Source organism: Mustela putorius, unplaced genomic scaffold (genome assembly GCF_011764305.1).
Source record: "Mustela putorius furo isolate JIRA1106 unplaced genomic scaffold, ASM1176430v1.1 tig00000083_pilon_pilon_pilon, whole genome shotgun sequence".
In the NCBI taxonomy this organism is placed as follows: Eukaryota; Metazoa; Chordata; class Mammalia; order Carnivora; family Mustelidae; genus Mustela; species Mustela putorius.
In genome coordinates, this window is record NW_025421273.1 from 15,318,620 (window position 1) to 15,333,214 (window position 14,595).

At 49.9% G+C, this 14,595-nt stretch overlaps 1 protein-coding gene across 3 annotated transcripts in view; it reads left to right on the forward strand.

The window, feature by feature from the left end:
- The window catches only part of CRMP1 (collapsin response mediator protein 1), a 71,614-nt gene that overhangs the window by 36,719 nt on the left and 20,300 nt on the right, over positions 1–14,595 (forward strand). For all 3 annotated transcript variants that reach the window (XM_045075501.1, XM_045075509.1, XM_045075506.1), the window contains exons 5-6: positions 9,780–9,841; positions 11,884–11,964. In XM_045075501.1, the coding sequence (XP_044931436.1) occupies positions 9,780–9,841; positions 11,884–11,964 (143 nt within the window). The remainder of the gene's footprint in view (positions 1–9,779; positions 9,842–11,883; positions 11,965–14,595) is intronic.

Below are 14,595 nucleotides of genomic sequence, written 5' to 3' on the forward strand. Positions count from 1 at the left end.
CATGATCACAGGATCAGCCACTGGGAGGAGAGGCCAGAGAACAAGATCAGCCGCAGGGAGCTTTGAGACCTGGACACCCTGTCACTGGATCCCAGGGAAGCTAAGGGGGTGTGGACTTCATAGCTCCTCACCAGCCAGGCACTGGGTGAGGCCCTCTGGGAGGGAGCATGACCTTGAGCGAGGCTGCTCTGTGCAGGGAGGGTGATTCACACAGGGCTGACTGCTGAGGGTCATCTTCCTGCAGCTCTCCCAGCAGCAGGGTGTGGGATGATCCCAGCAGTCGGGCTGCCTGGGTTCAAGCCTGCCCTTCGGCGTCCTGGCCAGGTGCTGCCGGGCAAGTCCCCAAGCTGATCCCTCTGGGGTTGTTCAGCGACAGCACATCCAAAGCACTTGGGCTCTGGTACCAAGTGCAAACCCCACTGTCTGAGCTTATTGTTAATTCTTCATCCTGATGCTAGGTCTTTGTTGTCATAGCAACCCCAGAGGGAGGTTGGGGGGTGGCTTTTCTTAGGTACCACGGCAGTTGAGCTACTGAGTCCAGCTGAACCCAGGCATAGGGGACCTCAAGCAGGGCTTGCTGCCTGCATGTCTCTTGATACACGCCATGGGGACAGAGGAAAGGGGTGCCCTCTGTGGAGAGGGGTCCCACTCTGGCCTGCCTTGGTGATGCAGGAAGAAGAAGGCAGCCAGGGCCAGGGGCTGTGCCGACACTGGATGGTCTCTGTCAGAGCATCAGACTGCCTGGACAAGGGCTGGTGTCTGTGCGGCCACCCACAGGTGTGGGGACCTCAATAGAAGAGCTTTGGAAACTTCATGTTGTCTCAGGGGCCCCGCACCTGCTCCCCAGCTCCCCCGTCCCAGGAACTCGAGGCAATGTGCTCCCTTAGGCAGGCAGGATCCTCCACATTTAGCCCCTCTCCTGCGGGAGCTTCCTCCTCGTTCATTGTTCGGTGGCCCCTGGGCCGCCGTTTCATTGTGGTGCATCTGAGACATGCAGGGAGGCTCCAAACCAGTGTCCGATGGTAGAGGCCATCCTCAGGGATGGGCTCAAATTACCACATCTCCTAGAAGCCTTCCGTGCTTGCTCAGCACTCCAGGCAGGTTCAACTCCCACGAACTCCCCCTCCGAACTCCCACGGCCCCAGAGGGGGCTTCTCCAGCAGAGTTGTGGGGCTCAGGGCTCTTGCTGTCTTCATCTGGCCTCTGGACCGAGACTGCGCAGGGAGAGGTGAGTTTTTCTCTTCTCTATTCCTGGCCTGCAGTGGTGTCCCACTCACTTGTCTCACTGGTAGCAGGAGGCACTCTAGCAGATCATGGGTTCTCCTCCTGAGCTCTTAAGAACCTGCCAGAGTCAGGCTCCAGGCCTGTTGAGCCCAAATTCCCAGAGGGATGTGTTTGCAAAGCTCAGGTGTTCTGATACAAAGCAGGGTCAGGATCGCTGGCTCGGGGACTGTGTGCGCCCCTGTGTCAGGGCTTTAGGAAAGACCCAAAGGAACGTCAACCTTCTGTGACCCCCAGACCCGAAGCTGGGTCTCAGGCTCCCCTTCACATCCCCTGAAGGAGACCCCAGGGCCCGAACCCTCGGCTCTAGGATGGGTGGGCCAGCAAAGTGCCCTCCTCTGAGGCCCCGAGGGTTAGCACCGACAGGCTGTAGGGGTTGCTAGGACCCAAGGGTCTGGAGGGGAAACAAGGTAAGAAATTTGAGGGTCCCCAGTAGAGGCTGGCCCCTGTCCAGGGCACTTGTTCTTGCCCTTTCCGTCCTGTTGGCCAGTCCTGTGACCAAGGTTGGGGGGATGGGTTACAAAGGATATTGTTGTCAGTGCTCCTAAGTGCATGGATTCCTTCTTACCCCAAGGCAAGTAGCACTGTCCTGAGCCTTGGCTCAAGCCCCTTCCCCTCCTTTGTGCACTTGCAGCTTCATCAAAACACATGTGGGTTCGTCTACAAGCCCCACCCAGCCCCACCTGGTCTTTCTCCTTCCCAAGGTGCTCCGTGAATGGTGGTGACCTCAGGGCTCCAGTCCAGGCTCACCTTCCTGTGGGGCCCTCAGCTTCTGTAGTGTCCTCACTATCCATCCGCCTGTGACCCCGATCCCAATTCGTGTGTGATACGGCTCCCAGGATGCCCCCAGGGGACTCAGACTTATTACCAGTTTCTCCCAAACCCATTACCTCTTCCTGTGAACTCTGCTATCTGTCACTCTGGGTCCCCATCTCCATGGGGGGCACCCCTGTCCAGCCAGTCCCTCTCTCTCCCTCCCCCATCCATCAGTGGATCCATGCCTTTGCATTTACAGCAGTTCAACTTGGACTCTGGGTCTCCCCCGAAGTCCCTTCCCAGATGTGGGGCTCACTGTGTCTTGTCCAGATTCCTCCTCAGCCTCATCCCTGGGCTTTGCCTCCAGTGTTATCCTGCTGGTGCATTCCAGCCATCGATGTGGGATTTAAAAAAGCAATTAGTGTGAACACCTGGCGTGGCTTCCCCAGTGTCCCCAGGCTCAGTGCCAAGCTGCTCATGTGGCTTTCAAGGGCTTTCCCTCAGATGCTTGCACATGGGAGTGGTTCAATAAATAATGGGGAGCTGAGTTCCTGAAAGATGTCTTACTGAATTCTCTACCCCAAGTGTTTAGCACACGTCTGGCATAGAGTAAATTCTCGGTAAATACTTAGTGCATGAATGACCGAATTAGGGAAGAAAGCGAGGGAGGGAGGAACATGTCTGGTCTCCTTTCCTAGGGCATTTTTAGCACACCCCCTTCTGAGTCAGAGGGCCTGCCCAGGAATCTTGATGGCCATCATCATTGGACTGTACGATCAAGGGCAGGATATTTTCAGGACAGGAAATCAATGTAGAGCTCATATAGTTCAGTCCACCTGTTTCAGAAGTGGAAACTGAAGCTCAGAGAGATCTAGTCCCTTCCCCAGTGTCACACAGCAGCTAGCACTTGGACTCAGCTTTCTCTGATAGAGCTGCTGCTAGCGCTTTTGGTGTCTTTGTGAGAATTGCAAAAAGGCACCTTCTTGGGGTGCTCCATCGGAAGAACATGCCCTTCTCTCAGGGCATGGGCTTGGCAGCTGGGGCTCAGGCTGGATTTAGCCTCCTTGGACGGTCTCTTTGCTGGGAGCCCTTAGCCAGAGTACAGGTTATGACTCCTCAGCGCTACTCCCCAGCTCCTGACCTCCTTGCCAGGTGCTCTTTACGCTGCATTCAGGCTGCCGAAAGAACAGGTGGACAGCGCGTCTCCCAAAGACAAGCTCCGCCTGTGGGATATGAAAGCCATCGCTCAGCGCTCGAATCCATCTTTAGATCAAGCACTTTATGGCTTATTTTAGAAATCTCAAAATACAAGAGGAAGTTATTCTAGAAAATGGTTGTGCCAGCATGCTGTGTGGCCTTGGCAGGGGAGAATGTCTATGGGATCGGATTTTTTATAAACCCCCGACAGGGGAGTTCTGCCTGTGTTTTCTGAGCCATAGACCCCAGCCACTATTAATAGTACTTATTGGTTTTGTTGGATGGTGGCAGCATTTCAGTCTCAAATAGAAACTTAATTTAGAGATTATTGAAAAGAAGAGAGAGAGAAAAAAAAAAAACAAGCCAGGCAAAGAGGAGAGGAACTCACATTGCTGGGCTGTGTCACTTGGGTCAAGTGTTTAGCCTGTGTTACTTGGGTGTGTTCTAAGAACAGCAACACAAAGACAATGGTGTCATTACACCATTGGTATGAACCCTCTGGATCTTTCTGTGGGAACTTCCATAGTCTATTGCATTGCCCTGTGTATCAGCCAGCTTTTGCTGTGTAACAAACCATTCAAAACTCAGGACTTAAAATGATAATTATTAATCACCTCATGACTCTGTAGGTTGGCAACTACAGCTGCAGATGGGTTTCTCTCCTGATCTTGCCTGGGCTCACACACTCAGACATTTGGGCCTCAGCTGGGATGGCTGGGGAGATGATCTTGTGTCCTCTAATGGGCCCTCTACAACCACTTGTCTTGGTGGTAGTGCTCCAATGGATGAACATGGAAGCTGAAAGCTTCCTCTTGAAGATTAAACTTAGTACACACACATCCTCATTTCAATTGTGGCCTGTTGGTCAAGTCATGTCACAATATCGCAGGTTCAAGGGACGGGGGAAAAAGATTTCACCTCTGAAGGGAGGAACCTGGAAGAATTTGTGGCCATTTTAATCTCAATAGTGTCCTATCTGGCCACAGTTAGTACTTAGTTCTCTTTCATTCAACATACTCTCACCTCCACAAATTTCCATTCGGTTATGGCCTCAGGTTCAGAGTCTAGGATCTCGTGATGAACATCTATGGAAGATGTGGATGAGGTTTCTTGGGCATTTCTTCTCTTGATCCAAAGACTTATGAACTTAAGACATAAGCTATGTGCCTTCCCACCCTAGGCACCCCACATATAATGGTAGGACATGGACAGGACCACCACAACAAACACTCCCATTTGAAAAGAGAGAAAGCAAATGATGCATGGTCATAACCCCATCGAAATTCTGGAATCCAGCTGGACACATACTGCCGGGCTGGCCTTGGAGGGTAGAGAATATTCCTTCGTCAGGGCCAGTATTTCTCCTTGGGAGTAGTTCCCAAGTTAAGGGTTTGGCAAACACCAGTCTGTGGGCCAAATATGGCCCGTGGCCTGTTTCTTATGCAGCTCATCAACCAAGAGTGTTTTTACATTCTTAAGGGTTTTTCAAAAACAAAACAATCAAAACAAAATAAAAGCAATGACCAGAAAACAAAGAATATGTGACAGAGACTACATATGGCCCACAAAATCTACAAGATTTACTCTCTGGCCCTTTGAAGAAAAGCTTCCTGTCCCTGGCCCTAGATCATTGTTTGCATAGCTCAGGCACTAGCCTGGAGATTCTTGGCTTGACTGTTGGAGACATAGTTTCCATAAAAATGGCCCATGTTTGCAGCAAAGTACCCTTCTCTGCCTTTTTCCTACCCACAGAAAGCTGGTGTCCAGGGGTCCTTTTCATTTTGAACAGGCTCAGTCTCTTTTGGTCAAAGAGGGTACAGTTTTCTTAAAAACATTGTGGGTTTTTAATGGATCGCATTATAGTTCACTCCACCAGACAAATCTTTTTCTGAGACAAGCTTCTCTCTACCTTAGATGACTGTCAGTGGTGACGTGTGGTGATGCCTTCAAGATTCTTGGAAGTCCTTTTGTCTGCCCAAGGAAGTTCACTGGACACTACCTCGGGTTTTTAGGAGGTCTTAACAAAGAGTTCCAAGCACACCCTTAATGTAATCTTTACCCTGAGGTCCTTTTTTCCTTTGAGAACTATTTGTGTGTTGGCAAGAGTAGAGATGAGAAGCAGTCTTGTGTGTCCACTCAGTTCCACTTGCAAACTGAACTGTTCCTTGTCTCTCCAGTCCCATTGGATGCCCGTCTTCTGGGGTTTCATCATACTCTGATTAGGCCCTTAACATTCTTCACGGAAGTCATTTCAGGCAGATTCGCAAATTCTCTGGGTACATCATCACAAGGGGCAATTTTTTCCTCTTGTGTTGCTGCTGCCTAGTATGTGTGGCCCATTTCCCACTAACAGTGTGTTGGCTATTTTTCCCAGCATGTGGCCTTCAGTCTCCTTGGGACTGTTCTGACCTCCACCTACTACCCAGCCCCAAGATCAATGACACATGTGTTAGATTTTGGCCACTGCGGCGCCTGACCTCTAGGCAAAGATTTCTGTATCAGTTAGCCTTTGTTTTATAACAAACCACTCCAAAACCCAGGGGCTGAAAATAGCCACTGCTAAAACCACAATGAGAGACCACTTAGAAGGGCTGTTATAAAAAACAAAACAAAACTGAAAGTACCAAGTGTTGAGAGGATATGGGGAGATGGGACCCCCTGGGGTACTGTCGGTGGGAATCCACACTGGTGCAGCTACTCTGGGAAACGGCATGCAGGGGCCTCAGAAAATTAAACGTAGAAGTACCCTATGATCTAGGAACTCTGCTTCTGGGTATTTATCCAGTAGACTTGAAAGCAGGGATTTAGAGATATTTGTATACCTGTGTTCATAGCAGCATTAGGCACAAGAGGCAAAAGCTGGAAACAACTCAAATGTCCATCGATGGGTGAATGGATAAACCAACGTACATCTCCATGGCCTGTCCTCCAGCAGGATCTCCTGAGCCCCTTCATGTGGGTCTCCAAGGTGAGCGTGAAGCCCTGAGGCATGGCTTGGAGCCAGCATGGCACTACTTCAACCCCATGACTTGGGTCAGGGCAGGTCTCCAGACCAGCCCGCATTCAAGGAGTAGGGAAACAGACTCGGCCTCTTGGGAGAGAAAGCGTCACCGTGAAGCTTTTTTGAAACTTTAAAAAAATTTACCAGCCAGTCTAATTTCTTCCTGGCTCCCATCGCTGCAGGGAATTACTTTGCTTACTTATCTGCCTATGGCTTGTTCCCAGTACAAGGTAGACAGGCATCCTTCCTTCCTTGTTCACAGCTCTATGTCTCATTTCTAGAATGGTGCTTGTAAGGTTTTATAGACGAGATAAATACAACACCATGCAAAGTGGGTGCAAGGCAAGGTTTTTTAAAGGCACTCTCTGGCGAAGTTTCAGGGCTCAGGAGAAGGGGAGCCAAGAAAGTTGCACCGGGAGGTGGGCACCCTCCAGGTTCCACGATTCTGGAAAGCAGAGTGGGGGAAGTCCTGCTGGGAGGGAGTTGGCGGGGGTGTCTTTTATCTGTCTTCTGCATAGGTATCGGGTTACCTATGGAGACATGACCTGGGCATACATCCTTTTGGCAGGAGAGTCAAGGGTTAAGGAGGTGGGGTAGGCTGGAAGAGGGCTTCGAGACCCCGTGGTGGTCATTTCTATCATTTCTATTGTTCCTCCTGCACTCCCGGAGCCAACCAACCCAACAGTGCTCACGCATAGGAAACACTCAGTAAATATTTGATGAGTGCAAAAATAAATATTCCATGGAAAAGGGCCGCTGGGGTCCAGTAAGTTTTGGGAAATGCTCTCTCTCTATTCTGTTCTCGACTATTCTTAATGCATGTGATCATGTGAAAATCTGTGAGAAGCCCTGCAGTAGAGAAACCGGATTACTGTAGATGAATCCATTCTTCTTCACCAGTCTAGAGATCAGCCTCCCGGGGTTTGACTGCAAACAATAGAATCTCCCCAGAGCTTGGCTTACGTTTAATGAAACAGATTTGCCTCAGTGATGATGACGTGTATTCAAGGATCCCACACCAGGAGTCTTACCCTGTGCTTTTCTTTTTGAGCCTGCTCTGCTCTCCCCTCACCCTTGACCCGTGTTCTCTGCTTCTATACCCATCTGCCGGGTGCCCAGCCCTGCCCTAGTATCTCTGGTCTGGGGTTATGTGGTATGGACAGGGCTGCTTCCAAGGTTACGGGGTGGATCCAGTAGGAAGGGTTTCTGAGAACTGGCAGGTATCATGAATGGGTTCACATCGGGTAAGCTCTCAACACCGTCTTTGAGAACTGGTATTCCATGCTACCTCCTTGGAGAAAAGCTAGGATGATGGCATGTGTGAATTTGGGAGGTTTGGGGGAATTCTGGAGCTCACCGAGTTTCCAAGGCCCTGTTGCTAGGAGTGGAGTGATCAGGCCAAATACACGGGAACATTCACTACTCCTAATATGCATTGCTTAATTGGTTTTTTAAGCAGGTGCAAATTGGTATGAAGGAAGGACTCATTTTGGCTCCCATTCAGTAGCACTGGGCAATATATTTTGAACTGTGGTATAGTACTGAGGTTTTATTTTGAATTACTTTAATTACAAATAAGACCAAATCTCTTTATCTTTATTAGCTGCTTTTTTTTTTTTCTTAAATTGTCTCAAAGTACTTTTTACCTTTGGGGTTTTTGGCTTCTTCACTTTTATTTTAATATTTTTAACATAAAGCAGAAATAGAAAAACCACGCAGATTAAAAAAATGTGGCTTTATGAATTATGATGAGGCTACGCTGCTCGGGCAAGAAATAGGACTTTGCCAGATGCCGCCCAGTGGAATCTCCTGGGGCCCCATGTCAGTCACGACACCCTCCTCCCCCCAAAAGTCACCACTGTTGTTTTCTAAATAAGAGGGTCTTTTTTAAAACCTCTGTTAAATTTGTTGTGGATATAGATAGATATATTTACGGTGTTGCCTGTTTGCTTTTTGTTTTGAGGTTTTAAGAGTTTACAGGAGGTTTCCACTGATAACAATTCAAATCTGTCATGATTTTTTGAGATGGCTTTCAATGTGAGATGACTTGACCCTGTCCACTCGCGTGAACGATGAAGTTTTAGGATGTACTCATTAAATTCACTATGTTTGCTAGTGCATTATTTCTGCTTTTATTTGTGTCATTTATTTCTAATTTCTGGGGAATTTTTCATTTTCTTTTTTTTTTCTTAGATTTCTTATCATGCAAAAAAAATTCTTATCGTGGAAGCTAACTAGGTTAATATTTACTTCCCTTCGCCTTAAGGAAATAATGACGCAGTCAAAGCTATGAAGCCAGGAGCTTATGTCTCACTTTAGTTTTAGTTTTACCTGTTTACTCACTGAGCATTGATCTGTGTCTCTGCACATACTGAGTTTTTCTTTCAGATTTTAAAAAAGATGATCTTTATAATGAATACAGTATCACTCAGGTGTCTATGACTTCTATTTAAGTCTACTTGATTAATTAGAAACTGATATTTTAATGTTAATTTCTGTATCTAATTTTTTTCCTTAAATTTTTTTTTTTTAATGATTTGGACAGGGAATTGTTGTTGCCGGGGCTCTCTGCACAAGAAAAGATCTTTGGTTTGTCTTCACCATTATTTTAGTATAAAAGAATTCTCAATCCCATTTAATACTTTTGCCCTGAATGCATATTCTTACCCAGACATTTCTGGATTCCGTGATGAACATTAAATACACAGCACATATTACGTGTGTGACAACTGACGTAGTACAGAAGACGTTGTCCCTGTCCTCATGCACCTGCCAGGTGTGTTAGGGAGGAGTCTCCCACGTCCCCTGCTCCCTGCTGGCCTGTCCACACAGCACATGAAGTCCTGTCATTTCAACCTTCTAGAATCCCCCACCCCAACCCCTGCAGCTCCCACCCTGGCTCACAGCCTCGGCAACACCTGTCCCCTTGACCTTCAGCATCCTCTTCCTAGCTACATGTCCCTCTGCTGCCCTGCGGACCCACCCTCAACACTGCTTCCAGGACAGTCTTTCTGAGACAAGAAAGTCTAATCGTGTCACACCTTGCTTTAAAAACACATGCCTTGGCAAGTAGTGGTGATGCTTGCACAGTATTTTGAATGTAGTGAATACCACAGAATTGTGCACTTGAACATGGCTGTGATGGTGAATGTTGTTGTATGTATTTTACCATAACAGAGCATCAAGCCGTAGGACGCTTCTAGTACCTTCACATTCGATGTCTTTTCAACCCCCTTACTGTTCACACCCACGAACACCAGCCTCTCTGTCCCAATAGTTCTCCTCCCTCTGCCTCTCCCTTTGTCTCTTCTCCCTCCTCCCCTTCCTCTCTTTCCGATTCAGCCGTGTGCCTCCCCTGGAAGCCTCCTTTGACCGCCCTCACCCGCACGCCCAGGCTGGGTTTGGTGCTCCCTCTGTGAGGCCCGGTGACACCCTTCTGTCCTCGCAGTTACCACTCTGTCTTGTGATCATGGATTTACCAGAAAGGAACTTTTCTTTTTTCTTAAATGCACTCTTCTGTTTCCTTTTTTTTATCTTGGAACAGGTGTCAATTCCTTCCAAGTCTACATGGCGTATAAGGATCTCTACCAAATGTCTGATAGCCAGGTGGGTCCGCCTGCACACCCGCTCCTGGGAGAAAGAGGCCACGCTGATGGGCAAGGGGGCTGTCAGAATGGGCAGGCGAGAGGTCTGGGTGCAGGTCCGGGTTCTGACACGACCTTGCTATGTGACTTGTGTTGGTTCCCCTTCCCCTGCTGGGCCTGCATCTCTGTCCAGCTACTCGAGTGGGGTCGAGAGGGGGATCCCTTTGCATGGCGGTTCCCAAATCCACCTCATCCTTAGCGTCATCTAAAAAACTTATTTAAAAAAAGACAGACTCGTAGGGGCCCCTGGGTGGCTCAGTTGGTTAAGACTCCAACTCTTGGTTTTAGCTCAGGTCATGATCTCGTGGCTGTGGGAACGAGCCCCATATGGGGCTCTGTGTTCAGTGGGGGGTCTATTTGAGATTCCCTCTCCCTTCCTCTCTCACTCACTCTCTGTCTCAAATAAATAAATTAAATCTTTAAAAAAAAAAATAAAGGTCTTAGATCCCATCACAGATGTTCAGGGCAGGGCTCAGGAAAGTATACTTTTCTAAAAGTTCAGCAGTTCATTCTGGAGATCTAGTAAGCTCGGGCGCCATGTCATTAGCTCTGACCCAGAGGGGAGCCCTGGCTCTCTCTCCAGCCAGTCGAGACTGAGGTTCCTCCCTCCCTCCCTTAATTTTCTCACCTGTGCAGTGTGGCCGTCTCTGGGCAGGCTGGCTTCCCACACTGTCATGTCGGGGAGAGGAGCTCCAGAGGGTGGTGCTCTCGTGGTGCATGCAGGGTGTTGAGGTCATTGTCTCCTGGGCACCTGGCCTTCTTACACCACTGGGACTTCGGGCTTGTCGTATGAGCATTGCCCTGACCTCTGGTTAAAACAGTGGGGCAGTGTGGTGGCAAAGGGCATAGATCCTGTAGCCAGAGTTTGGGGCTGCAGCCCTGGCCTTGCTGTGCATCCCGAGGCAGCTTTCCCAACCTCTTTGTGCTTTAGAGTCGTAAGACTCCCTGCCTCCTAGAGGTCATCAGGGGATTGAATGAGTTTCTGAATACATGATTCTAGGACAGTGCCTGGCACACACAGGGGCGCTGAGAAGCTATGATTCCTCATGACCGTGCAGTTGGACAGGAAGCAGGACGCATCCAGTTCTCACCTTTCAAAATAAACACTTGGAGTTACAGAGAATAACTTACCCCAAGGCGCCCTGGAGGACTTTGATGTGTCATTGAAAGGCTAAAATCAGTTCAGTTTTGTGAAAAAGTAGCGTGTGTCTGTCTGGCATAACGTGTTTCATTCTAACCACCAAAGCTCCAAGGGCAGATGGAGTTCAGCCATAGGGGCCCTGGAAGGTGCTTCCTGCCCCCAAGTACCCACCCCTCCTGGCCCACCTGCCATCTGCATCTAGATGCACATATCCCGGGGTGGGGTGCTGTCTTGTGTGCATGCAGAACAAAGTTAAAATTCGAGAGGCCCTGGAGAAGGAATGTGGCAGCTCTGGTCCTCATGGCGGGCACGTGTCTGAGCGCAGATCCCCTGCAGGTTGGAGCAGGGCGGGGGATGGTGCAGGGCCTCTGCTGGCCAAGTAAGCAGATGCCTGGCAGGGTGTGTGTTACCTGTTACCTGAGTTGTTGTAGAACTTGGCCCACAGCCCAGGCTGAGCATGCCTAGGTCCACAAGTTCTGTAGACCTGAAAACAGGGTCTGAGCATGGCTGTCCCCAGCAGCAGCTGCGGCCACCTGAGTGGGACGGAGCCACATCGAAGGCAAGGAGGCACCATAGGCACTGGGACCGAGGGCATTTCCTGTGGTGCTGTGGCTTCGCTCAGTTCTGCCCTTCCCCCAGCCTGCTGCTCTGGGATCCGGAGGGTGTCAGGGTCAAGGGGAGTCCCTTTCTAAGGCTTAACTTGTTGAGCAACACATTCCATGGCTATGAACAGAGCGGCTGCATTGCCTCTGCAGGGGCGGGAGGGTGACTCCGTGAGCAGAAGAGCCCTCTTTGCAAATGCTCGGGTTCTGACATTTTTATCTCCCCTCCTCCTCTCCCCCGCCTGGTTGCTTCTCCCTCAGCTCTATGAAGCCTTCACCTTCCTGAAGGGACTGGGCGCTGTGATCCTGGTCCACGCAGAAAATGGAGACTTGATAGCTCAGGTGAGTGGTGTGGCTGTCCACGGTTGCCGCTCCCGTCTGCATCCCAGCGCTGTCATGGTATGATCAGAGGGGTGGAGACGTTGGTGAGCAAGGTGGCTAGGCAGTGAAGGGTCAGGCCGAGAGCTGGATGGTGGCTCAGACGCTCCAGGTACGGGTGACGCACTCACTGTCTGCAGAGGGCTCTCTGCATAGTGGGGATGGCAGATCTGCCCTGTGAGCCTCACGGCCTTGCATGAGGAACAAGTAAGGATCGGCTGGAGGGGCTCTGCAAACTTGGGGCATGCCAGAGGTGAGGTGCATGGGAGCTAGCATTGCTCATCATCTTGTAGGACTTGGGAGGAGTGTAATGGCAGGTTCCCTGCCACCACCTAGCCCGTTGACCACAGGCACCTGCCTCACGAGGATTAAATGATATCATGTACGTGAAGTCCGGTGTCCAACACACAGTAGGCCGTAGCCATGCAAAATTTTGGATGGGGAGAGACATGAATGCATTTTGACCCTTCTGGCTGTAGGATGGAGAATTTGATAAGAGAAGAGTAGAAGCAAGTGACCAGCTAGGTTCTCCTCCTTCAATTCTCAGCAGAAATGAAGACGGGAGATAGAGCAGAGGAAAGGAGCACAGTCCACTGGTCTCGTTGGTTGACCAGATGGAGAAGAGGAGGAAGAGGTCAGGGGCATGGGTTGATCATGACATCACAAAGCAAGATCGTGCATACCGGAAAACATTTGGACACATCTAATGAAAGTAGTTAATACGAGGCGTGATATGAAGGAGTTTATATATAGTGACGGTCACCACTACATCACAGATATGACACAGATATCCCCACTTTATAGGTAGAGAAATGGGGCTCAGATGTGCATAGCTTGCTCAATTATGTGGGGTACAGAACCGGGATGATACGGCAGTTCTGAGCACAGTGTGTGTATGCCACGATCGTTAAGTGTGTGAGCTCTGATGCTCGCTGGGAACATCGGCTCTTGGCTTCTTAGTTGGGATTACACAAGGGTGTGGACCCCAGGAATTGAGGATCACTGGAGGCCCTCTCAGAGGCTATCTCCCAGTCTGTCCTCTGATCCCCAGTGATTGGGATCCCACTCACATGCAGAACACATCCATCCCTGTCCAGGGTCCTCCAAATTCCCATTACAGCACCAAAGTCTGGAAGTGTCTAAGTCAGATCCATTGGTAGATGAGGCTCTTTGGGGATAGTTCCTACAGTCTTCAGGTCCCTGGAGCCAAAGAGGCAAGTTATCCGCCTCCCCCAATGTACACTCAACATACAGCACACAATGGTGGAGGGGGGGGGATATTCCTTTTCAAGAGGGAAAATGGTGGGCTTCAGGAGCGGGTCTGTAACTGTTCTGAAATGCAGTTGTGCACTTGCTGGCCGTTCCTTGATTAGGTCCCGGAGGCTGAGAGTAGTTCTGCATAACTCTTGGCTTCCCCTTCTGGGCTCTTGGTTCACCCCCCACTTCCCGTCATCCATCCTTCTGTGAAAGGTAGTGCGTTCTTGCCACAGAGCCTGCTCCCTGCCTGGTACAGCTGGGAGGTACAACCGCTTCCTTTCATACCATTCAGCCCAGGCTGCCTGGGTTTTGCTAAAATGACTCTCCCAGCCTTTGTTGGCTTCCTGTGACTCCCTCCATGGTTCATGCCATCAGACAAAAGACACCCATGGGTTTCTTCCTGATAAGCCTACTCCTGCCTTTCTCACACCCTGAGTTCTCTAGAGGCCCTCCTGTTGGAGGGGCTCTGGGGTGCACCATCAGTCTCCTTAAAGGGCTTTTTTGGTGACCAATTCACCCCGAAGTCCCCAGCCTCCATCTTTCCAGATCTTCACCAACATTGTGGGGCCATACCCCACTTTTGTCTCCGGAGTATTGTCTGCTGCTTATGTCCTGGATTTTACATTTGCTCAGAAGACATTTCTTTTAGATTTTTAAAAAGGATTTAGTTATTTGAGAGAGAGAGAGCATGGGGGGGGGCAGAGGGAGAGAGAGAATCTCAAGCAAATTCTATGCTCGGCGCCAAGTCCAACCCAGAGGTCGTCCCAGGACCCTGAGATCATGCCCTGAGCTGGGCAAGAGTCAGAGTCTGTAACCAACTGAGCCACCCGGGTGCCCCCAGAAGACATTTCTTGATTGTACTATCTTGCTCTTCGGAGAAGCAGAGAATTTTCAAGACAATCTCGTCCTGGTTCCTTTTTTTTCTTCTCTTTCTTTCTTTCTTTTAAAGTAGACTCCAATGCAGGCTTCAGCTTCCAATAATGTCCTCATTCCCTTTCAAGTTCTCCCTGCCAAGGTGCTCAAGGTCCATCTTTCTCCCGACGATCCAGTCCATTCCAGGCCACTTCGCTCTTTCTCTAGTCGTGCCCCCTTGCACTGCCTGGTCCCAGAGCCATCCCCACAGCCTCAGGTGTTTTCATGGTAACACCCTCCTTCAGGCCACCACCATCTACATTAGTTCTCTGTGGCTGCCTCACTGCGGGTCCCGAAACTTCACATGTGAAAGCAATAACCGTTTATTATTTCAGGTCCCGTCCCACGGGCCGGGAGCCCAGGTGTGGCTCAGTGGGTTCTGTTGCAGGCTGCAGTGAAGGAGTCAGGCAGAGCCATGGCCAGCCT